The sequence below is a fragment of the Limanda limanda genome, chromosome 17 (genome assembly GCF_963576545.1).
Source record: "Limanda limanda chromosome 17, fLimLim1.1, whole genome shotgun sequence".
Taxonomy (NCBI): domain Eukaryota; kingdom Metazoa; phylum Chordata; class Actinopteri; order Pleuronectiformes; family Pleuronectidae; genus Limanda; species Limanda limanda.
In genome coordinates, this window is record NC_083652.1 from 13,226,728 (window position 1) to 13,251,439 (window position 24,712).

The following is a 24,712-nucleotide window of genomic DNA, read 5'->3' on the forward strand; positions in this document are numbered from 1 at the left end:
AACGGGGAAGATGAGAAAAAACGAGGGGAACAGATGTGAAACTGGGAATAAAAAGTGATAGATGTGACATGGATTTGAGTGCTGCGTTGAAAAGAGGGCCGGGGGGGGGGGGGGAACAGTAGAGAGTGTAGTGTGGGGGGGTTAGGGTCGGAGTGGTTTGCCTCACTGGCACGTTGAAAAAAGCCTGTGAACCAGGAGTCAATTAGCAATCTGGAAATATGCCTGAGGGGAAGAGATGGGAGGGAGGGCGGGGGGGGGAAATCAGAGGACAGCTAGAGGGGAGAGTGGGGTGAAATGGGGGTGTGTGTGTGGGGGGAGGGGGGGGGGTGAAGGGATCTGGAGATTGCCTGAGCGGGGGAGGAGAGCAGCAGCAACAAAGGGGAGAGAGACGGCTGCTGCTCCCGTTCATTATCACACGGCTGATTTACAGTCAGGCAGGAAGGTCAGCCGGCTCCATAGGAACACTATGGTAATTGTTGGGTGTGTTATAGTTATAGTTATAGTTTAGTTATATAAACGCATCCTCTATCCCGGCCTGGGCATGCACGCCGCCGCAGGTTAACTCCTCCCACTGAAATGCCGCCATCGGGCCTCCATGTCGATTCCTCTTATTTACCCTTTACATAGAATGTTTTCATCTCTATTCAGAGTGCATCCTCCTGCTTATCTCTACCCCCCCCCTCCTCTCCTCCAACTTATCAAGTCATCCTGCCATCCATCACTTCCCTCTCATCCATTATCATGCTCCCTGATGGGTGCGAGCTAATGGCACTGATTTCCTCTCTCTCTCTCCTTGCCTCCATCCTTTATTTCCCACCACTTCTCTCCCTCCTGCCTCACACCCGAACATTTATCCCGTTTAGACTCCTCTCCCTCAAGCCATGCCTCCTTCTCTCCCCCCATCAATCCACCAATCACTTCCCGAAGCCTCAACTTCCATCCATCCATCCATCAGCTCGCCCTCCACCCCACCCCACCCTTTTTCCGGCCTGACCCCAACCAGTGCCAATCAATACAACTGATGGGCAGCCAGAAGCTTCACCACGCCACATCATCTCTGCCGGCGGGCGATAACCTTTCCCAGTCATCAGCATCCATCCTTTGTGTAGCTCGTCCGGCATCACAACAACACGTATTTGTCATTGTAGCAGCAGGTCAGCCGTGCCGCCGATTTAACTACTCAACCGGTTCCCTGGGATTCAATTACCTGCCGATGACCTCAGCCTCTCAAACGGCGTGCGTCAGCTGGAAGCGTCTCCTGCCGTCGCTACACCGGCACTTCAAACGCATATTTGTGCGATGTAAGAATGATGTGTAGTGCATGAGCATTTGGAAGAAGGGTGAAATAAACAGTAACGGATCCAGGGAGAGTAAGTGAGCTCGGTGTTCCCCTGGTTTACTGTAACATACACTGAATAGCCGGGCACAGGCATGGGGGGGGGGGGGGTTGTTGATACTCTGCTGTCTCAGCAGTCGAGTCAAGAGAGCAGGGAAGACCTGGGGCTGAAGAGCGGCCCCCCCGAGTCCCCTTGCTCCTTCAGCCTCCACCAAAAGGCTCCTTTCTTTGTCTTTCTCTGTGCTGACCCCTCCCCCAATCGTCGTCTGCCTCCCTCTTAACACCTAGCCAGGATTTGAGGAGGGGGGGGCGGGCGACTAATGGCACACGCCTGTGTATCAGGATTTGATGTGGTGACTCACTGTGAGTTATCAGCCACCAGGTTTAAGCAAATTCATCCATGTGAGGTGAGAGGAGAACGAGGCAGGCAACATGTGACAGAGCTCTGGTTCCCTCACTCACTGGTTCCCTCACTCACTGGTTCCCTCACTCACTGGTTCCCTCACTCACTGGTTCCCTCACTCACTGGGAGATGATGAGCGGCTTTGATCTGAGCTCTGCTGCTGCTGTCTGTCATAGCAATGGAGTCTGGATCATATTACCTTTGTCTGGCTCAGTCATGCAGCTCCAGGCAGCTCAAGCCCTTCATCAACACACTTTCGCCCCCCCCCCCCACTACACTTTGTTAGTGGGATCCACAAATATTCATATTTCTCTGTTTGCTGCAATGATGCATGATTATGATGATGATGAGGTAAAAAAAAAAAGAGAGCCTGTCAAAACATCCCCATCTTCCCCACCAGCTGGAGCCTGGGAACAAAAGCTTCCAGAGGAGACTTCACAGAGGAGTGGAGGGGGGGGGGGGGGGATCGAACATGTGTGTTTATATACTTTTGCATATTTGTTCCTACCTGGCCAATGTCAGCCACCACAGCCCCGGTGCCGTCGATCCTCGGTCTCTTGCACTCCGCGCCCCCGGGCAGCTCCGGGAGTGGGGCCGCTGTCTGGGCGTCGGGCTCCGGGTCGCCTCGCTTCATCGCCCGGGCAGCTGCTGGCCCCCCGGCCGGGACCACCAGGGGTCCGGGGGCCGCGTCCAGCTCCAGGATCCCCCGACTAACGGGCAGCATGATGGAGGCAACGTCGGTCGACATTAACATCGGACGGCGGACGGTTACCAGTTAGGGAAAAAAACGGGTCTTTCTGTGTGTGTCCTTGTTTTTCCTCGGTCCGCTCCTGTCGGTGCTCACAATGGATCCGGAGATTCTCCGCAGATTCACAATTAATTGTCTAACTTAGCTTTAGCGGGTTCGAGCTTAAACAACCATAGTGGTCCCAAATCGGGAGAGTCAGCACCGGGCACGTTAATTAACGAACCTCTCCCCCCCACCACCACCACCGAAAGTGAACCGGGACACCCCCCCTCCCTTAATAGAGACCACACGTCCGACTCCTGGATCCCCTGATCGAGCTAATTAGCTAGCTAACGTTAGCCTGGCTCGCTAGCATTACATTCCGCTAGCTCCCGGTGTAAACGCGGCTCTGGGAGCTCGCTCCTCGGGGGGAATTGTGGATAAATGTCCGGGGAAGCGCTGGCTCTCGTCCGGTTCGGTGAAGGTCTCACGGGTTTGTTATCAGAAGCTCCAGGTTTCCGTCCCGGGGTTTGTGTGTCCTCGCTCCGCCGTGCTGCTCCGGTGTGTGGACGCGTCTTGTTCCGCCGGTGAGGAGCCGCCTGCTGCTGCCGAGGATCGAGCTTCCCTCTGGGCTGAGTCCCGGGCGGTGTGAGAGTGTGTGTGGAGCTGATCCACGGTCGGATCTTTCCAAGGGCACCGGGCTGAGGAGCGACTGACAAGGAGGTGAGGTGGGCTGGTCTGAGGTCTGTGCACGGTCCTCCTCCTTGTTCTCCTCCTTCCTCCTCCTCCTTCCTCCTTCCTCCTCCTCCTCCTCCTCCTCCTCCTCCTCCTCCTCCTCCTCCTCCTCCTCCTCCTCCTCCTCCTCCTCCTCCTCCTCCTCCCAGCACCCCGCCTCCTCTGTCCTCTCACTTCTCCCAAATTCAAAATGAAGAAGATGCTTTCACCTGGAAACAAGTCGCACGAAAAACACTAACAGTGAATAACAATTAAAAGATCAAAGGTCCAGAGGACGGAAGGGAAAAGGTCGAGCTGATTTGTTTCTTAATGTATATATTGTCTTATTGTATATATTGCTGTTTTGTTTTTATGTACAGTGCACCAACCACACCATTGCAATTTCCAATATATGCAAATATACGTGGCAATAAAATTCTGATTCTGATTCTAATTCTGATGTTAGAGGTTCATTATGTCAAAGGTTTCAAGATTCAACATCTTTTATTGTCATATTTAATAAAGATAATTTCCAGTTATGATTACTGTTTGCCTGAAAGCTCAACTTTTCAAAGTACTTTATGACAGTAGACAGACATATATTATATTTATATAGGCATATAGTGTAGCAGTAATAATAATAATGATAATTATGATGAGTAAAGGCTTCTTTTTGCTCCATGAAATGTTTCTTTCATTTGAAGAGTTTCCTCACGATTTGTATTGTCAGACCCTAATGACACATCTTTATCATATATAATAATTACCATGAATAAAAACAACAATAATATTACTTCTAATAATAATAATACAAACAATACCACCACTACTAATAATCATTTAATAATGTCTTTCTTGACATTGAAGGACCCCTTATAAAACACCATTGATCAGATCAACGCATTCAAACACCACATAAATATAGATACATCAATTTGGCTTTATTTCAAATATACTAATATACTTCGAAAATGTCAACAGTAACAAGAAAAGGTAAATAGCAGTAAGAAGGCCTATGATATAAATATAACATGATCAGCATTGTTCTTACATCTTAAAGTGTGTGTCCATCAATAGAGGAGGAGTCGATGTCTGCAGCACACAACACATGTCTCTCGATTCAGAAACACATAGATTTTTAATTATGTAACGTATTTGCTGTCTTTGGGGAATTCTCTTTATAAATGCAGTTGTATTAACAGCTGCTGTTTGTATTGACATGATGTCTGATTAAACAATACAATAAATCCCCCTGATAACCACAAGTATAGCAAAGGCAATAAGAAAAGTATAGAGACAAATAAAGGAGCTGCACCTGCAGTCTCTTGAGTTGGATTATTTTTGAAAGAAAGATTTAACTGTACACTCGTCTTTTTTAGGGTGTTTGCGCCCCCTGGTGGGTGTCCAGTGACAGAGCGTCTCACAAACACATTTCCATCTGCACAGAATACAAATTCCAAAACCCTCCCGGGAGAAAGTGCTCTCACACAATTCATACAAAAGTAACACTCATCAAATGTGGCTGCTGTGGTGTGGGGAGGTTTATAGTGGCAGAGCTGCAATAACCCGAGAGAAGAGGGATTCATCAAAAAGAGAAATACTGCTGTCTCACACACAAACACAGACACACACACACAAACACACACGCACACACTCACAGACACACACCAATGTGATCAAATGCACCGATTCCTCACTTCACTTGCCTGCCAGCCTCAGAACAGATGATTGCTGTCACCTCAGGCCAACTGCCGGTGTGTACTCTGTGCTGCTTGCATGTGTGTGTGTGTGTGTGTGTGTGTGTGTGTGTGTGTGTGTGTGTGTGTGTGTGTGTGTGTGTGTGTGTGTGTGTGTGTGTGTGTGTGTGTGTGTCTGTGTTTGCGTGTTTTATTTCTCTCCCTGTCTGTGGCTCACTCCATCAACCATGTCCCCCTGCCACCCACTGAACCTTTAGTGATGGGCTCCACTGGGGTCACATCGTTCCTCCTACACAGACCCTGGAGCTTCTCCCTTAATCCAGGCCCAGACCTCACAGGGTTATGAAAGAAAACCAGTAATGAAAACTACACCCTGGTATCTGTGGGCACATCCCCAGTCTCCCCATCGCTCCATGTTGTCCTACATTGCACATATTAATACACATTGGTACTACAAGTCCTTTAGAGTCATTCACTTTTCATGGTTTGTACTTATATATCTGCACATTTGACCTGTTTGACAGACAGACATGTAGAATGTTATGTTTAGTTTTCTAACATTTCAGTTTTATAAAGTATTTGACATATCTCTATATGTAAAAGTATTTATTTAGTACACAAAATGTATAATTACGTGTGTACATACTGTTGATTTAGTTCAATCTCATTGTTTTTGTATCTCATAGTCATAACTTTCGATTCCTTAACTTTCACTTCCTCTTCCCATTCATTTCTATTTGCTGCAGCATGTTCCTGCGTGCCCAGCCCCCGCCTCCCTCTCTCGTCATAGGCGCTGCCTCGTATCAATCAACCGTGCCAGCCAATCACAGGACTGTGCGACATCAAAGAGGCGGGACATGACATTTAACAGTTGAATATTACCTGTTGTTCGTCTTCTTTCGTCCTCCTCCTCATCTCCTGCTGAAGTGAACGAGCAGAGAAAAACTTTCTACTGATACAGGTATTTATTATATCTGCACATGATTATTTAGGTGTAAACCTGAATCTACAGCTAAAATACAGTATATTCCTCGTAGCTAAGACGTTTTATATTTGTGCATTTTGTCTTTGTTAAATCAGTTTGTAAACAGTCATCATGGAACTGGACGGATGTGGCAACGTGTGCATTTTGATCATCGTCCTTTTCAACATCGCCCTTGCTGTAAGTCTCTTTCTTGTATTAGTATTTACTGTGTTATTTATTTATAAGAAACAAATTTTAAATCTGCCTTTTCTTTGTCAAATAAGTAAAAACTATGGCAAATCATGTAATTTGTTGTGTTTTTTGTTGTCGACGTGCTTTGTGGTTTGTCTTGTGTTCTTATTTATTGTGGTTTAATTTTTGTTTTTTGTTTTGTAATGTTTTGTTGGGTTTTGAGCTTCAGAGCCACCGCACATTCCCCTCTGGTGTGTAATTGAACTCAGGAATATTAGACAAAACAAAAAAGAGTGAGATTTATCCATTATTTCCATTTTTTGACCTAGTTTATTCTTCTTCTCCTTCTTCATGCTAACGGTTGTGTCGTGTTTATGTGTATTTCGTCGCCTTTAATTATGAAAACAGTTGCTTATGTTTTGCAAGTTGTGTAACAGGAAGTCTCAGGCATTTCCTGCATCTCAACCACCTCTCATCATCCAGAAATGAAACTGAAATATTCCAGATACTCACTCTGCCATCTTGTGCATTTGAAGACATCGATCATTTGACCTCGTTTAGATTACATTGCATTGCGTGTCATTTGGAGGACGCTTTTACTCAAAGCAACTTACATTAGTGCATTCAACATCTAGACGGGCCATTGGGGGGTTCAGTTTGTCCTATACAATGTAAAATAAAATGTATTTCCAGCTGCTGTAGAAAACACAACGCCAGATACAGAATATTATAGATGCTGTTTAATTATTTGAAGAGGTGACCTGGACTGTTGATGTATTACATGTTCACATTGTATTTCCTGTTTGGCAGGTGGTGGGCTCTGCCTTTTTGAGTCTCGGCCTGTCTCTCAGGTTCAACGCTTACACCGGGGTCGCCTTTGAAATAGAGAGCCTCAATTCATGGGTGTTTGTTGTTGGTGAGTTCGCACTTTAACTTTGTGACATTTTTAAGTCTTAGAGATATTGACATTTCAGCCCCTGACCCCAAAAATAAATCCCCTCAAGTGAATAAAGCATACGAAAGATATTGTTTTAAGTTTGTTTTCAAGTTGGATGATACTGTCGCTAGTCATCATCACCACAGGGGTCATGTTTATACATATTTGTCTTTGTAAGGTTTTATTTTAAATTAAACTATATTTAGACCCCTGTGGGGCTATGAACAGCTGCAGTAACGGTGTGTTTCTGTATTTCCTGCATCAGATGTGAAGATTATCATCGTGCTGGGTTCGTTCATGTTGATCACGGTGCTGTTTGGATTCTGCGGCAGCTGCTCTAGGAAAAAATGGGCTCTGGAGACGGTAAGATGTGTCTCACAATGGTTAGAGTGACACTTAAACTGAAGTGCAAAATAAATAAATCTTTAAAGGTTGATTTGATGTGCAAGTGTTTGACTTACTGGTTAAAATCAAGCTTATATCACTGATCCAGGTGCAGTGTTGTGATGGTTCCATGTTCCTATGCGTTTATCAGATTAAAGAGTTGTTTCATCAACATGTTGTAATTAATCTTGATCTTCTCTCTCCCCTGTCAGTTCTCTGTATTCCTGTCCCTTCTTTTTTTTGCTGCAATGGGCCTACTGGGTCTCACTTTTGGGAAAAGCGATGCGGTGAGTGAAGAGGGAGCGGGGAGACGACAAACTTAAAATCTGTAATCCTTCCCCGTGTGTAGTCATATCATGTTTTTAATTTTCAACGTTTAGGTTGGATGGAACATTATGGAGTTCTACATCACCATGTATACTCTGTACGATGGAGCAGATCCAGTCATTGGCACCGCCCTCAGATTCATCCACTACTCGGTGAGCACAAACTGACTTTTTACTTCCCTCTAATTTTATAAAAGGTTTTACTGTTAATCTCTCGGCCCGATCTGTTTGTCTTCCATGATTTAGAACAGCGGCCAGCCACTGAAACAACTGCTACCAAATATTAAGCTATTGGTGGCTCGGTGATCTAAATTTGAGTTATGGAAACAGGTGTTGATCATAAATATAGATATTGAAGATATAGTAAGAAATACCAAATGTAATTTTCGTTGTTGATTAATTCAATTTGAAGCGTCTTTGATTGTCGTTGACCTTCATCTCCTTCTCTGTAGCTTCACTGCTGTGGAGTGACGGGCGTCCGGCTGTTAGAGACGACCTGTCCCAAGCCAAGTGGATTTTTGGAGCACATCGTCATGCCTGTAAGTTGGTGCCTGGATCTGCTGTATTCTGAAGACTACTGGTTCTCAAACTTTTTACACCATGTACAACCTCAGTAAATATTAGGCTCTCCAAGTACCACTGTTATGACCCACATTAAAATACAGTAGCGTAGGTCGAACCTATTCAGCTACAGACAGATCACGCAAGAGGAAGGTTTATTCCTAACAAGAGACTGATTTATTGTTGACTGTTGTCAGCCACAGCAGGACTGTACAAAGATGTATAACTAGAACTGGCACTTAAACACTTCCACACACACACTAGTGTATAGATACAAGTTATAGATTTGTCATAAGAGATGGAAAAAAGAAAAACAAAGCAATAATGATGGAACGTGGACCTGTTGTGGAAGAATGGAAATATCAGTCCGGTAACTGTCTTCTCGCGGTCACGACAGTGGTTTTGAACCGTCCTTTTTTAAAAATATTTCTGAGATTCTTCCGTATCAATACAGGAAGCTTGTGTACTACTGTTGGTACAATTTCCATAGTTTAAGAACCACTGCTGGAGACTCTGGGTCATCTACAGTAAAGCGAGTTCTCACAGTTTCTTCCGTCTCCCACAGAATTGTCCAGTGGAGATCGCAGGCTTGTTTGACAGAAAAGCTCCTCTGATAGGTTTCCTCTTTGCATCTGCAGTTCTTCTGGTAAGTGCGTGTAAATAAAAATATTCAAACTCACGTATGTCACTTTAGATCGTAATGAGGTGCAATAAAAGCCACATTTTATTATAGATTTTGTTGAATTGTGTAGAGGCACCAACTAAGGCTGCCATCCAGGAAACAGATATTGAGCCTTTGCTTATATTGGGTCGCAGTAAGATAGGGCGCAGTTTAGCGTTTTAGCGTCATTTTCTAGATTCCAATAATTTGTTTAAAAAAACATTATAAAATGGTTGGAATCACGATAACAAAAGAGTCTAAATCTGATTATCAACTGCAGTAATTCAGCTCCTCTGTGGCTGTTAAACTAAAGTCAAAATACACCAAATCATTTTTAGGGTTTCAGGTCATTCATGTGACACTGATGTTTGTTCATGTGCAGATTTTTTAAATGTTGTCCTCAGCTCTTGTTGATCATTCGATGACCATGTTCTAATCACTATTTTGTCTCACATAATCAATATTGCTCCCCTTGCCTTTCTTTTAAATTTTCTCTCCTCCTCCTCTTGTCTCCCAAATGCTTCCTAAAGATCATACCTATAATTTGCAGCAGTATCCTCTGCAAAAAGACCCGGGCTCCCGTTTCCCAACCTCAGTACACTGTCATGACTAACTACGCCCTGGCTACCCCTCAACCATTACAGCAGGGATTTGGCCCCGCCTCCTGCTCCTACCCCAACCCTCAACCATTACAGCAGGGATTTGGCCCCGCCTCCTGCTCCTACCCCAACCCGGACTCGGACATTTTTCCTCTTGTCACTGTCGCTGATGCCCCTGTGGTTAAGGCCTAGTTTACTCAGTCTTGATTTTGGGTCTCTGCGCTTTGGCATGGAGAATTAAAATGCATGTTTTCCTCAGCCTGGTTATTAAAAGGTTTCATCAACTCACTTTGAAGGAGGAATTTACCGTATATGGACAAACACACCGTCACATTAAGGCTACACATACTATTACTTCGGAAAACGTCTTTGACGTGAGCGTTTTGGGTTCGAATCAGTTTTAATTGCCATCCATATTAATATGCCTGAAAATACAAATCATGTGACCGCCCACGTACACTGATGTACATAGGAATTGCTTAAATAACATCTCAGCTCCTCTTCTAGAAAGGGATAATGGGATCCTGACGGATCAGAGGACGCTATGTTGTCATGGAAAAGACCCAATCAGCAAGTGGCTGTGTCTATGACATCGTTTTCCAAATATCTCAGTTTCAGCTCTTCCAGACAAAACCACGGAGTCATCACACTGAACTGGGGCCAGCGGCGTTTCTAAAAGCTTCTCAGTTAAAGCAGCTCTAAAACTCCAGAGTAGTTATATAATAATAACTTTATTTGAAAAGCACTTATCCCAACAGGGCTACACAGTGCTTCTCAAATTCCAAAGGAAAAAGTGAGTGAATTAAAATGAATGGTATTTAATTCTGTCCAATTGTAAGCGCCAAATCGTAGCCTAGGTCAAGACCTTGACATTTATACAGAGCCACAGCAGTCCAGCACCCCCCATCCCCCGTTTAATACAGCTGGGAGGTGGATGGGAGACTGTATCCATGTTACAAAGTGAGAGCAGCTCTGGTACTTTAGTTTTTTTGCATTTTATCTTTTATGTGAGAAATATCTGCTATGTTAAAAATATATGTACCAATGTAAAGGGATCATTTTCTTTTAAATCCTTTGAAGCCGTGTGGTTTTTTTTCTTTTGTCAAACCGACTTTTAAACATTTCCAATGGCGTAAAGCATTAAGCCTTCCTTTGAATGGCAGTTTGATAACAAAGATGAAGACCTTAGTATTAAAATAAATATTTTTGTACTTTAAATCCCTAATTCCTTTTTTCCTGTCAAAAGCTTCTGGGGATTCTCATTCTGTTTACTATGTCTTGGTAAAAATAACATTTCATAATACTTTTTTTTTTCTAAATGTGTTTCTTATGTCTTCACTTGTTTACTTGTTGCTGTAAAATGACTAAAGTGGAGTGAAGTGTTGTAAACGTGTCTTTATTTCATTGCTCACATGCCACTTTTGGGACCTATGAGGAAAACAAGTTAATTCAGTGACGAAGTCCTGAGGACACACACAAAACAGAATAAGCTAAATCCTACCCACTAGTTGTCATGTTTCCAAGCATCATTTACGAGTTATTGAAGCTCTGTCGAGCTGAAGATGAACATGAGGGGACCGGGGCAAGCAACGTCCAGGTGTGTCTTCTACAAGGCAAGATCAAAGGCATTGCCTTTATTCCATATATACTTTAACTCCTTTAAGTTGCATTATTTGCTTTTATGTACATTTAGAAGGCTGTAATATCAAACACACTGTCATAAAGGAAAGTAGGAAACAAATAACAGGAAGAAGATACAGTACATGAATATATAATTGGATCAGAGACTCAATATTTGATACATTTCTTCAGGTAAGAATTGGGACAGCATTATCAGGGAGGTATATGTTGAAAATGGTGCTCCTCAGGGCAGTGTCTTTAGTCCCATATGGTTTTCCCATTTTGAAGAGTCCCTCATTGCTGATGATGGATCCTTTTGGAAAAGGGGAAGGAATATTCATCCTATTATGGGACAAAATACAAGAGGCAATTCATGTGGTAGAAAATGGTTATATTCATGGGGTTTAAAGTTCACAGTGTAAAAAACTAAAGCATTAGTGTTCCACAGAAATAGAGTTGAAACACAGCTACTTAAGTATGGATAAACGCTTCACTCCCTGTATCTACCGTAATGCACTAATCAGGAATTACGGTCCACGCCATCAAGTGCAAACGACTCCGTGACAAAGTAATGTTAATCGAATTAAAGTTGTAAAACGATACTTACTTCCTGTTGTATGTGGCGCTTTGCCCCTGAGATAATATTGACATATGGAGCTGTTCAGACCTGGACTCTGATCATGTGACAGAATGTTGGTGCTGATTGGACAATGCACAGTGGAGTTATGAAATCTTTGTCAACTTTTGCAAAGAATCAACCTTCGCCGCACCTCAATGTTTACACAGTTTGAGGAAAAGTCACAATTCCTGCCACGACTTGTCTGAGCTCATTGGAGCTGTATATTATAAACCAGTCAGGGGCAGTGCTTCAAAGTATAAAACATGTCACTTCCTGTCGGAAGCAGGTGGCGCTGTGACAATGAGTCAATATTGATATATGAATCTGATCCGGGCAGGATTGTGGTCGTGTGAACGAGGTTTGGTGCTGATTGGACAATGCACAGAGGAGTTCCGTCTTTTTTAGAGGGTCATAAAAGTTTGACGCCATAGTCACACCTCGTGAAGTACAGTAAAACTTTCAATAACTTTTAATCTCCATGGAGTGGAGATATCACTCACTGAATTAAAAGCTGATCTGACGTAAGCTCTAGGAGGAGTCTGTTAAAATACACAACGTGCAAAATGGCTAAAATGGCCACTGAATCCAAAATGTGCGACTTCCTTTCCCCTTAGCTTAAAGTGGTGCCAGGAATTTTTTGCTAAATTCTAGGGGGTGCAGTTTAGCCATTTTGTCACACCTATTTCCAATTACTCCAGAAGATGTACATTTTCACCAGCCCTGACGTACCCGGGAAATCTGGTGAGTTTTTGAGTTTGTTCAAGCCGTCAAAAATGCGATCAGCACTGTCGGTGCTCGGGCCTTAAATATCGCAATCTATCAACTCCTCATCACTGGAGAGGAGTCAGCTCGGTGAGGTCTTCCGGCCTTTTGACGCACCGTAGCTCTCCTCACACTCAGGAAGTGGGGGGGAGCGAGGAGCACTCAGCTTGATACGATGTTACCTGGCCGTTACACACTAAACCTCCCCTCTTTTCATAGGCGTTGCCTCATGTCAATCAGCCCTGTCAGCCAATCACAGGACTGCAGACATACTCCTCACCTCCTGCTGAAGAGGAAGAGCTGAGAAAACCTTTCTACTGATACAGGTATTTATATATTTATGTAACAGGAACTATACATAATTTGCACATGATTATTAATATTTAATACGTGAATCTACAGCTAAAATACAGTGTATCCCTCGTAGCTAAGAAGTTTTGAATTTGTGTATTTTGTCTTTTTGAAATGTTTTTTTTTTTAATCAGTTTGTACACAGTCGTCATGGCATGGTACGGATGTGGCGTTGTGTGTTTTCATCTCTTCAACATCATCTGTGCTGTAAGTCTCTTTTTTATTATTTACTGTTTTATTTATAGGAAACAAATTTGAAATCTGCGTTTTTGTCAAATTCAAAAGTGGCTCCAATGTTCCTCACTTTAATTTCTGGAAATAAACAGCAACAGTTAAAGTGGACAACACAACGTGGTATGGTGGCCCTGAAGTACAAACAAAGCATAAATCGCAAAAAACAATAGGAAAACGCAAAAAACAAATAGGAAAAAACACAAGTATCTGGTGTCTAGTAGACTCAGGAATATTAGAGAAAACAAAAAAGAGTGAGATTTATTCATTGTTCCCTTTTTTGACCTTGTTTAGTCTTCATTTTCTTCTTGTCAATGATTGTAATGTGTGTTTATGTATATTTCAACGTCTGGAATGACTAAAACAGTTTCTTATGTTTAGCAATCTGTGTCACAGGAAGTCTTGCGCATTTTCTGCAGCTGAACTTCTCTCATCATCCAGAAATGACGCTTAAATATTCCAGATACTCACTCTGCCATCTCGTGCATTTGAAGCCAGAGTCAGTCCAGGAGCGAACATTGGACGGAGCAACAGGTCCCACTGATACATTTGACCAATCACAAGTCAGGCTCAGCTGTCAATCATGACGTCTAACCTGGTTTTAGAGCATAAAACAACTAATTGAAACCGAACTTACGAGAAAGATCCGCTCTTGGACATACATCAATGTGATAAGAACAAGTTAGAATGACTATGTTTGAGAAGAAGTTAGATGCTGTTTGAAGAGGTGACCTGGACTGTTAATGTATTACGTGTTCACATTGTGTTTCCTGTTTGGCAGGTGGCGAGCTTTCCCTTTTTTGGTCTCGTCGTGTGGCTCATTTACAACATTCGTACCAGTTGCGTCTTTGAAATAGCCAGCCTCCCATCATGGGTAATCATTTTGGGTGAGTTCGCACTTTGACTTTGTGAAATTTTTAAGTCTTAGAGATATTGAAATTTTAGCCCGACCCCAAAAATAAATCCCCTCAAGTGAATAAAGCATACGAAGGATATTGTTTTAACCTTGTTAGCAAGTTAGATGATACATGCTAGTCATCATCACCACAGGGGTCATGTTAATACATATTTGTATTGTTTTATTTTTAATTTAACTATATTCAGTTATATTTAGACCCCTGTGGGGCCCTGAACCCTAGTTTGGGAACAGCTGCAGTAACATTGTGTTTCTGTATTTCCTGCCTCAGTTGGGACTGTTTCGATCCTGCTGGGTTTGACACTGTTGATCATGGCGCTGATTGGATTATGTGACATCTGCTCTAAGAACAGATGGGGTCTGGAGACGGTAAGATGTGTCCCACAATGGTTAGAGTGACACTTCAACTGAAGTGCAAATTGAATAAATCTTTGAAGGTTGATTTGATGTGCAAGTGTTTGACTTACTGGTCAAGATCAAACTTATATCACTGATCCAGGTGCAGTGTTATGATGGTTCCATGATCCTGTGCGTTCATCAGATTAAAGAGTTGTTTCATCAACATGTTGTAAACTTGATCTTCTCTCTCCCCTGTCAGTTCTATGTTCTTCCAGTACTTATTATTTTGGCTGGAGAGTTCCTCCTCGGTTTCATAATTATGGTCCACGCTGGGGTGAGTGAAGAGTCACAACGGTGTTTTTGCACCGTCCATTTTATAATATTTCTGAGATTTCTTCAGCGTATCACTACAGGGAGCATGCGTACCACTGCTAGTACAAGTTCCATCGTTTGAGAACCACTGCTGGAGACTCTGGGTCATCTACAGTAAAGCGAGTTCTCACAGTTTCTTCCATCTCCCATAGAATTGTCCTAAGGAGATGGCAGACAAAGATCCTCTGATAGCTTACTTCTATGCATCTGGAGCTCTTCTGGTAAGTGCGTGTAAATAAAAATATTCAAACTCATGTGTCACTTTAGCTCATAATGAAGTGCAATAAAAGCCACATTTTGTCATAGATTTTGTTGAATTTTAAAACGGTTGGAACCACGATAACAAAAGAGTCTAAATCTGATTATCAACCGCAGTAATTCATCTCCTTTGTGTCTGTTAAACTAAAATTAAAATACACCAAATCATTTTTTAGGGTTTCTGTCGGTTTCAGGTCATTCATGTGACACTGATGTTTGTTCAAGTTCAGATTTTTTTAAATGTTGTCCTCAGCTCTTGTTGATCATAAAGTCGATGATCATGTTCGAATCACAATTTTGTCTCATAATCAATATTCTCCCCTTGCCTTTCCTCTCCTCCTCCTCTTATCTCTCAAATGCTTCCTAAAGACCTTACCTCTAATTTGCAGCAGTTTCATCTACTTCTACTAACCACGCCCTGGCTACCCCTCAACCATTACAGCAGGGATTTGGCCCCGCCTCCTGCTCCCACCCCAACCCCAACACAGACATTTACCCCCCTCTCCCTGTCGCTGTTGCCCATGTGGTTAAGGCCTAGTTTACTCAGTCTTGATTTTGCTTCTCTGCGCTTTGGCATGGAGAATTCAAATGCGTGTTTTCCTCAGCCTGGTTATTAAAGGGTTTCATCAACTCCCTCTGAAGAAGGAATTTACCCTGTATGGACAAACACACTGTCACATTAAGTCTACATCCATACTATTAAGCTGGAAAAGATCTTTGACGTGAGCGTTTTGGGTTCGAATCAGTTTCAAATCGCCATCCATATTAATATGCCTGAAAATCACGCCAAAGAGTCGGCGTGTGAGAAGTAACCAACACATCCACTTCACGTTTAATTCAGCTGGGAAGAGGACAGGAGACTTTGTCCATGTTACAAATTGACAGCAGCTCTGGTACTCTCGTTTTTGTGCGTTTTATCTTTTATGTGAGAAATATCTGCTGTGTTAAAAATATATGTACCAATGTAAAGGGATCATTTTCTTTCAAACCCTTTGAAGTTCTTTCAGAAGCTTTGAAAAGCTGTTTTGGTCAAAGTCCTTTTTAAGTCTTGCCCTGCATCATCGGGTACGTCAGTGTGGAACATATGTGTATTTGTTCCATTAGCACTAGTAATGCTTTACGCCATTAAGCCTTCCTATGTATGGCAGTTTGATACCAAAGATAAACACCTTATTAAAATACACTAATTCTGTCGTTGTAAATATTACATTTCATTATACTATTTTTAAGTTCACAATGTAAGAAATGTGTTCCTAATGTCTTTGCTTGTTGCAGTAAAATGACTAAAGTGGAGTGCAGTGTTGTAAACGTGTCTTTATTTCATTGCTCACATGCCACCGTTGGGACCTGTAAGGAAACAAACAAGTTAATTCAGTGATGACACACACAAAACAGATCAAAATCAAATTCTACCCACACGTTGTCATGTTTCCAAGCATCATTTAAGTTATTAAAGCTCTCAGACTGGAAAACTTGGAAGGATAATAACAGTTGGATCGTTGGTGGTTGTGTGTGAGGATTTGATATACAAGGCAGAGACAGACCTCAAATCTCTAAACCTCATGACTTCACATTATAACAGATGAACTAGAACCGTGTGTTAGCGTCACGCTGAGCTCCTGATCCTCGGGTATGTTTGTGCCGTGTTAAACCTACTGTCGATGCAGCCAGATGTGCAGTCACCATCTGCAGCAGAGCAAACCTCTGTCCAGCAGAAGATGAAGATCTGAGGGAGCCAAAAAATAGAAACAGGAAAAACATTTTACAAGAGCATAAAGTTGGAATCCTTGATTGCGGCATTTTTAGAATGTCTTAGTCAATTTCATTTTCTCCAGTGACATTGAAAATCCTTATAAAACCGTTTTATTTCTGGATCCAGCTACGAGACGAATCATGACCATAAAACATTTGATTCAGAGCAAAAACAATGTTGAAAGTGATTATACAAGTTTCTCTAAGAGTGAAGGAACTCAACATCCCATAAACCATTGCAAATGATCCTTTCCAGCGACTTCCAGCCGTTTCTTCCTGATTTTAACTTTGTTGTGGTGATTTTCTCCTTCGGACTCTTCATCATCTCTGAAAAACTGCAGCTTGTTAGTCAGAGAAATCATTGTCACTCTGTGGTGAACGTAATGCTAACGCTGACCCGTCCGATCGTAGCCAACATGGTTACCGCCCCATTACTCCTGAGGATTGTGGGTAGTAAAGTATTTCTCCATGACATCACGAATAAAACAGTTTTTTCTCAATAAGCAGTAGATATCTATCAGACTTGTGGCTTCCTCAGGAGAATCTTACATCGTTTCACAATCTCACCGCCTGTGGTGAGTCTACATTGGATGGTTAAAATATTATGGCTGACAATAAAAACCTCTATTCAGAAAATGAAGGTGTTTACATTCGAGTTGGTCTGTTAAGTGGGACGTACCTCTGGATCGCCCAGGAGAGAGAATCCTCCGGCAGCCATGTGCGAGGGGCTTTGTGACGGCAGGAAGAGGAAGCTGGAGATCATGATCCTCCGGGTCCGGTGTGGCTCAGGGGAAGGAAGCAGCTGTGAATCATAGCGGCTGGGGCAGCTAAACAACACAGAGGAGTGAGGGGGACGTTACACGCCAGCATTCCTACAGGAGGGAACCTCATTTGCATCATGGGATGTTTAGGATTAAAAACTGAAAAGTGCAAAGGTTTTACAAATGTTAAGTTTGTCCATGAGATATTAAATGCACATTTAATTTAGAGTCAATGAAAACAAATTTATGAAGAACAGATGATGATATGCAGATATGTCCAGTTCCCCCCTGCAGCTGCAGGAGAGAAATAATCTTTGTGTAAGAGAGAAAAATATAAACGTTTCAGAATAAAGTAGATATTCAAATCTATTAGCTTAATATGAAGCAATATTGACAAGAAATCTGTACAGATTGACTGAACACCCACAGTCACTCTGTCAAGACAGGTTACAATACAAACATCTAAATTAGATTCTGTCAACTGCATTTACCTCCATTATCTCTGTATAAAACATACCCATCATAGATGTGCATCCAGCCGGTGTACGGAGCCGCAGTGTGAGCCACGCAGGACTGAACCAGCAGCACCAGGTTCTCCTCCGGAGGCTCCAGCAGACTCACCTCCAGATAAAGAGGTCGGCCTCGCACCAGACTGAGAGGCAGGTGAGCCTCGGGGTGGAAGCTGCTGAACGAGTCGTCTGAAAAGAGGAACAAGATAAGATATTGTACCTTTTCCACTGCTGCTTAGACGTCTACATTGGAGGATTGAATGCCTCACAGATGGTTGAACTGTCGAGGGAAAAATGACGTTTAAAAAAAAGAAGCTCAGTAAAACTTCGGAGGTTTGAGTAGATGCTCCTTCAACGTGGCCATGTGCCTCTGGATGAAGACACAGAGAACTGCTCACCTGTTGAGAGTCTCAGCTGCACTGTGACTGTGGCTGCTGTTGACTGCATGGGAGGTGGAGGAGAAGGAGAAGGAGGTTGATCCATCACATGCAGCCTCACCTCACCTGGAGAACCTGGGGAGGAGCTGCACTCCACCATCAACCTGCGGATCAACACCAGAGATACACTACATCAACACAGACTTTCAGAAGAATGTGGAGCATACAGACAATCTAAACAGCGCAGTGGATGCAGAGAGTTATTTTATAGTGTTCATGGTGCATCTGAGTGTTGTAGCTGTTCTTTCTTCACTGGCCCTGGGGTGGACGCGTGTCCTGAAACCAGAAGGACACTCCAGTAGAGGGCACACCACCACCAAGGCCCAACAGTCCCATTAAACTAAATTTCACAAATTGAATGTCACAAACCTGACAGGAGAGTCCTCATTGTCCGAGGTGTGGTCGTCTGGAGGAGAATAGATTCCATGGACCTCCAACAGATGAACCACGGTCTGACCAAACATCTAACGAGGAAATGATGAAGAGTTCACAGTTTAGGTTTCGTCTTTACACAAAGCAAAACTCCTCCGGGCGAGATGAGTCAAAGCTTCACAAACAGCATCAGTGTATAACAGGGCCTTTCTAGTCATATACACAGAAGTGAGCCTCACAAGTTTGTTTACTCCGCAGCCGTCCAGGGGCAACACGTAGACCTCGGGGTCAGAGGTCAACCTCTGCAGGACGCAGGAGGCCTCACTGTCCTCAGAGGGATGAGCAGCAGGGGGCACTGTGGGCTCCAACACACAGTCAGGCACCACAAACACAAAATGTTGCCCCATTGTACAATCTGTAGGCGCACACATAAAAACACACAAAAACACAAACATGTACACAAAAGATCAGAGTTTAAAATCCAATCCTGTGGCTGGGGCGTAGGCTTCTGATTTTCTTAAATGTGAATTCATCTATCTCAGACAAGTGCTGACACGCTTTCTTTTCGGAGAGGCTCACCCTCCACAGGGTAGGAGCAGCAGCCCAGAGAGTGACTGCAGTTGGAGGTGGACGCAGGGCGGAGGCCACAGGGCGAGGCCGAGGGCGTGTTGGCCTCTGGGTGACCTGAGTGTGTGGAGTAAACAAAAGAGACGACAGTTATACTTGGTTCAGATCAGCAGCGTGAGAGACGATGGATTCATCTGTCGTAGAAGTGTCTGGTTACAGCGAGAGCCAGGACTGAGCTTTCTGCCCCCCTGTGGTGATCTGGGGTCCAGACACCAACATGGCACATATCAGCTACAGAAATATAAACACAGCCGAGCAAGACTTTACCTGTCGTGTCAGAATCCAGCCTCTCCTCTGCTTCCTCTCCAACAGGAGGCCCCACAGCATGGTACAGATGTTGCTGGGAGAACAGTCCGTGGACGGGATCGTGCGGTGGCTGAGGGATCCTGGGATTTCCTGCTTCAGCGTAAAGATCCGTCCTGTTGTGGTCGGAGTTGGAGGGAAGCAGAGATTCTGACTCTGAGGAGGGTTGGTCCGTGCTGCCTGCAGGATGCGGTTCCTGCTCGTCTTTGGACTCTTCAGGCTGGTAGAGGTGGTGGTAATAGTAGTAGTAAGGATACAAGTGGCCATTTTGAGCAGGATAGGTGGATTCGGTGGGTGAAGAAGTGGTTAGATGCTGCGCTGGAGAGGAGGAGGCTTGAAGCAGAGGGTCTGCAGCGTCTTTGGAGGAAGTCGGAGACGCACGGTCGTCATCAGGTCCAGAATACATCTGATAGTAGTGATAGTAAGGGGCGTAGAGGTGTGGGTGAGGAGGGGGAACCGGGTCTGGTTCTGGAGTGTTGCTGGGTGGGAGAGCAGGAGGTGCAGAGTGTCGCTCTTCATCATTCAGCTCTTGTTTTACACCATCATCTTCAGACAGAAGTGGATTTCTGATCCAGTCTGGTCTGGACTTTTCTGTTTCATAGGGACTCACGTTGTGTTCTTTGTGGACTCGACGTTCCGAGGACTCAGGAAGAGGCGGAGCATCAGGCCCATTTGCTTCCGTAGCCATGTCGCGATGTGGAGGTGATGTCAACCTTTTAGCCTCACCCCTCGCCATATGTGGAAAGTAATAAAAGTAGTGGTGTGGATAAGGGTACGGGTAAGATACATGGGCGTTGTGATCAACCTCAGGACTTGGAGGGATGTAAGGATGAGAGTAAACCTGAGGCGCAGGGGAGGGGTCTGACGTAGCCTCGGACTGCCGCACTTTGGGGGGCCACACCAGGAACTCGTAGGGATTTGTTGGAGACGGGTTTTCAGGAACCTCAGGAGCTGCGTCGGGGTCTTGAGGTGGGTCTGAAAGAGGGATTTTTGGGTGATGGTAGTAGTGGTAGTACGGGTTGAAGGCGTGGTTAGGAGGCTGGAGAGAGGGAGCTTCGGCTTGAGCTGGAGAAGCTGCAGCTGAGGAGGGAGAGTGCGTCTCAGAGACATCCCAGACAGGAGGTCCCTGTTTTTGCTGTAGATCTGGACGCTCCAGACTTAAATCCTCCATTTCATGTGTAGATGATGGAGGAACATGCACGGCGTGTTGATTATTGGAATCCCAGTCAGGAATCTGGTGGGAGTAGTATTCTGGATACTGGGAATCAACAGTAGGGAGAGGCTGTGGACCAACCTTGGGGTCAGGGGTGGAGAACGAGGGAGTAAGAGGGTCGTGCACGTCAGGAGCATCAGGTTCAGACTCTTGCTGATATGTGGGGTGGGGGTAGTAAAGTGGGGCCAGGTAGAAAGGGGCGGCCCATGGAAAAGGCTCCGATGGAGGTTCTGTCCTGATCCTGCTGAGATGAGGCAGCTCCTCCAGGGACGAGACAGGACAGGACAGCAACAGTCGGTTTTCTCCTATTTGAAGATAGAGGCTGTATTTTCCATCCTGAAAATAAAAAAAGATCAGTAAGAGATGGTCTTTACACTCATTCCAGATCTCAATTCTAATATACACCAGATTTTGGCTCTTCACCACAATCATCAAGTATCTTTTGAAGTATCTTCCTTCCAGTGGAGCTCAATTGTGTTTATTATATCTCAGGCAAGGTGAGACATGATAATAATATGATCAGTCTCTTCTGAAGTTCACCTCACCTTCACCGTCATGCCACAGGTCAGATACGGAGCAGCGATGACGATCTGTGCGTCACGTCTTTCCACGGTGAAGCCGCACTGCTCAGACAACACCAGGGGGCTCCACTCTCCTCTCACTGAGGGACAAAGGGAAAAAAGGCCTCAGCTGTAGAGTCAGGTTCAAAAGTCACAAATTAAGTTGTCAGTGTTTTTTACCATTTATACTCAGCTCCTCTGCAGGAGTCGGCCCTTGCAGTGTGACGGTCATCCCATAGGGGGAGCAGCACACGGAGTACTGACCCGGGGCCTGAGGCTGAATCTGAGGGACGGGACACGACATCTTGACCGGAGATCCCCTCCACAGGAGAGGCAGCACGTAGCTGTCGTCCTGAAAACACACATTTTAACAGCATTTCAAAAAATAACATTTCACCTTCACTAGAGAAAACAAGCCTGAGATTAAGAAACAAGCTCCTGATTAAATTAGTTTTTCTCAATTGCTCAGGCACGTTGAATGGATGAGGATCCTCATCGTCACAGCTCAGCAGACGTCTTCTCTCACTGATGTTTTCACACTCTTTCATTGTGTTCAGGCATTTTTACAGCCGAATCGGTTTAACTGAGCTAAATAAAAAGGAAAACATCTGTTCACAGCTGTTGGAATTGACTTGTTCTTTACTCCATGGAAGAAACTGTCACAGCAGCAAGAACTACAAGAAACACAGCTGGAAGAAAAGTGGATTAAAAGGATGTTTTTGCTTTGTATGATCCCATACCTCCTGTGTGACGTGGCAGGCGTCGTACTGGGCCATCAGACTGAGGTCTCTCCATGTGGTCTGAACAGAGTAACCACACTGAGGCTGCAGCTGGGACAGAGGCACTGACGACTGGTTCACTGGGACACAAACAAAACACCAAGAACAAACTTTAATACATCTCGTGATTGGACATAATCAATGTCCTTGTCCCTGGAGCAGCAGCGGCAGCAGCATCACCTCGGTCCAGCAGCAGATTTCCAGCTCGTCTCCTCCTGACAACGAGGATCATGGCGTCGTCTCCGCACTCCACCACCGGCTGGAGCTTCTGCCAGCTCTCCTCTGAGCCGCTGAGCCACTGACCTCTGACCTTCTCCTGGTCTCCCTCAGCTTGGACTGGTCAACAAACACACAGAACCAGAGAGAGAGTCAATACAGACGAGCTACATCGTGGTTTCAGTGGATGGTGCGGGAGTCGTCGGGTCTCAATGACTGGAACTTCGTTTTCTCGCGTTGAGGTTGGAATTTTAATGTTTAACTGGATTCATTTGGGAACAATTTCTGAAATACAGGGATCAGCCGACGCCCATCGACTCAAACAGAGCTGCGTAAATCGGCCCTTTGCTTCCATGCAACACGTGTTTGAAACGAGCTGCAGGACATCAAAGACCTGGAAATGTTCACGTCACTTCTGGACATGTCTAAAAATCGGATTTCATAGAACAATTTCAGTGCTTTTAATATGTGCCTTTTAGTTTCTATCATTTATTTCTGATATTGATTTCTGTATATTTATCATGTCTTTATTTCTCAACCTGCTCACTCGTGTATCTCAGAAGAGATATTACACCTTGATGTGACGTTTCTAGTTAAAGGATAAATAACTCAATTAAAACTAGATCATCAAATCATATAAAAACCTGACCCAACAATATTAATATATAATAGAACAACAATATATAAATCAATAAAAACCACAACAACTACATACAAAATAAATCAAATAGAAAAACAAACAGTTAACTGAGCTTTGTGCACACAAAAACCTCTATAAATTATAAAAAAAGTTATTTTAAGAGGACATTTAATTAGTCTTCTTCTCCTCAGGCTCCAGCCTCACCTGCAGCAGCAGAATCCGCCTGGTAGCCCGCGCTGGGGACGTTTGCTTCCAGCTGACCAACGATGTAGAACCTCCCTGGAGCTGTGCGTTGTATGTGTGCAGTGGCACAGTCTTCATCAGGGGTCCGAGGTGAAGAGGAGACCCGCGGCCCCCCGCTGGGATCCGGTGCGGGTCTGAACCGCTTGTCCGGGGAAGTCGTCCCGGCTCCGGGTCTCCGGTCTGCGGCCTGTGTCCGGTCCGAGCTGTGGAGGAGGTGGAGGGTCTGCTGGTGGAGGAGCTTCTGATGGAGGTGCTGCTGGTGGTGGAGGGGCTGCTTGTGGAGAGGCTCCTGGTGGAGGTGCTGCTGATGGAGGTGCTGCTGGTGGTGGAGGGGCTGCTTGTGGAGAGGCTCCTGGTGGAGGAGCTGCGGGCCTCGGGGGGGTGCAGCACGGCTCCTGGCCCCACGAGGCGCCGCGGGGGGTCGTGCTCCTGCAGGAGGAGCAGAGTCACACCAGCTCACTGAAGGAAAAGTTATGATTGTGACGCTGAGGAGGAAACTCAACCAGTTTCCTGTTTGATTCACATACATTTTAAATGTTTGTCTCACGTGCACTTGAACACTGGCACTGAATCAACGTGCGGTCTTTGTACACTTCCGGCTAAATCACCTGTGCACGTACACACTTCCGGCTAATGCGCTGAGGTGACACGTGATCAGAAGGTGCAGGATTACTCAAATTATCCTTTTTTATTTTCCAAAAGGTTTTAAATGTTTTCTTCTGTTACTGTTGTTTAAACTTTTGAATATAATATAATACCTTCATTTTGTTGTTTTTCTGCATCATACGTAGAATAACACACACACACACACACACACACACACACACACACACACACACACACACGTATTGATATATATGTACACACATATGATGTGCTCTTCTTAAACCTAATTATATGTAAGTAGGAAGTGACATGTTATGTTCTTTATAATAATGCAGAAATACAACATTGTGTTTCTAATCGGTCTTCTTTATTTTTGTTTATTTTATTCTGTATTAATATGTAATTTAGTCAGTTGTATTGTCGTGTTAGCCACAGCAACACACATCTTTGCTCCAGCTACTGTCCACTAGAGGGCGTCCCTGCATTGCATAAAGTCAGCAAGAGAGGGGACAGTTTTTTCAGAATGAATACTGAATACTATCTATCTATCTATCTTTCTATCTATCTTTCTATCTATCTATCTATCTATCTATCTATCTATCTATCTATCTATCTATCTATCTATCTATCTATCTATCTATCTATCTATCTATCTATCTATCTATCTATCTATCTATCTATCTATCTATCTATCTATTTATGTGTCTATCTATCTATCTATCTAT

The 24,712-nt window shown here is 44.2% G+C and overlaps 2 protein-coding genes and 1 long non-coding RNA gene across 3 annotated transcripts in view; 2 read left to right on the forward strand and 1 right to left on the reverse strand.

The window, feature by feature from the left end:
* The window catches only part of LOC133023524 (RNA binding protein fox-1 homolog 2-like), a 40,079-nt gene extending 37,365 nt beyond the window's left edge, over positions 1–2,714 (reverse strand). The window contains exon 1 of the mRNA XM_061090587.1: positions 2,248–2,714. Coding sequence (XP_060946570.1) covers positions 2,248–2,493 — 246 coding nt within the window. The 5' untranslated portion in view covers positions 2,494–2,714. The remainder of the gene's footprint in view (positions 1–2,247) is intronic.
* A 382-nt stretch (positions 2,715–3,096) lies between these two features.
* LOC133023536 (CD9 antigen-like) lies at positions 3,097–10,890 on the forward strand. The gene is made up of 10 exons (XM_061090603.1): positions 3,097–3,189; positions 5,624–5,838; positions 5,958–6,039; positions 6,844–6,949; positions 7,236–7,333; positions 7,567–7,641; positions 7,735–7,833; positions 8,133–8,219; positions 8,807–8,887; positions 9,433–10,890. The coding sequence occupies exons 3-10, from the start codon at positions 5,974–5,976 to the stop codon at positions 9,691–9,693; spliced, it is 873 nt and encodes a 290-aa protein (XP_060946586.1). The 5' UTR covers positions 3,097–3,189; positions 5,624–5,838; positions 5,958–5,973; the 3' UTR covers positions 9,694–10,890.
* Positions 10,891–12,744: 1,854 nt separating this feature from the next.
* On the forward strand, positions 12,745–14,775 carry LOC133023561 (uncharacterized). Its single transcript, XR_009683067.1, has 4 exons — positions 12,745–12,828; positions 12,988–13,060; positions 13,866–13,971; positions 14,272–14,775. It is a non-coding gene; the product is annotated as an uncharacterized LOC133023561 (long non-coding RNA).
* Positions 14,776–24,712: the final 9,937 nt, after the last annotated feature.

What these genes read in the sequence shown, in the direction of transcription:
- LOC133023536 (XM_061090603.1), top strand. Translation starts at nt 5,974, where the DNA reads ATGGAACTGGACGGATGTGGCAACGTGTGCATTTTGATCATCGTCCTT. An exon ending in AAAAATGGGCTCTGGAGACG is followed by an intron (nt 7,334 to 7,566) that starts GTAAGATGTGTC and finishes CTCCCCTGTCAG; the next exon opens with TTCTCTGTATTCCTGTCCCT. An exon ending in TTGCATCTGCAGTTCTTCTG is followed by an intron (nt 8,888 to 9,432) that starts GTAAGTGCGTGT and finishes TGCTTCCTAAAG; the next exon opens with ATCATACCTATAATTTGCAG.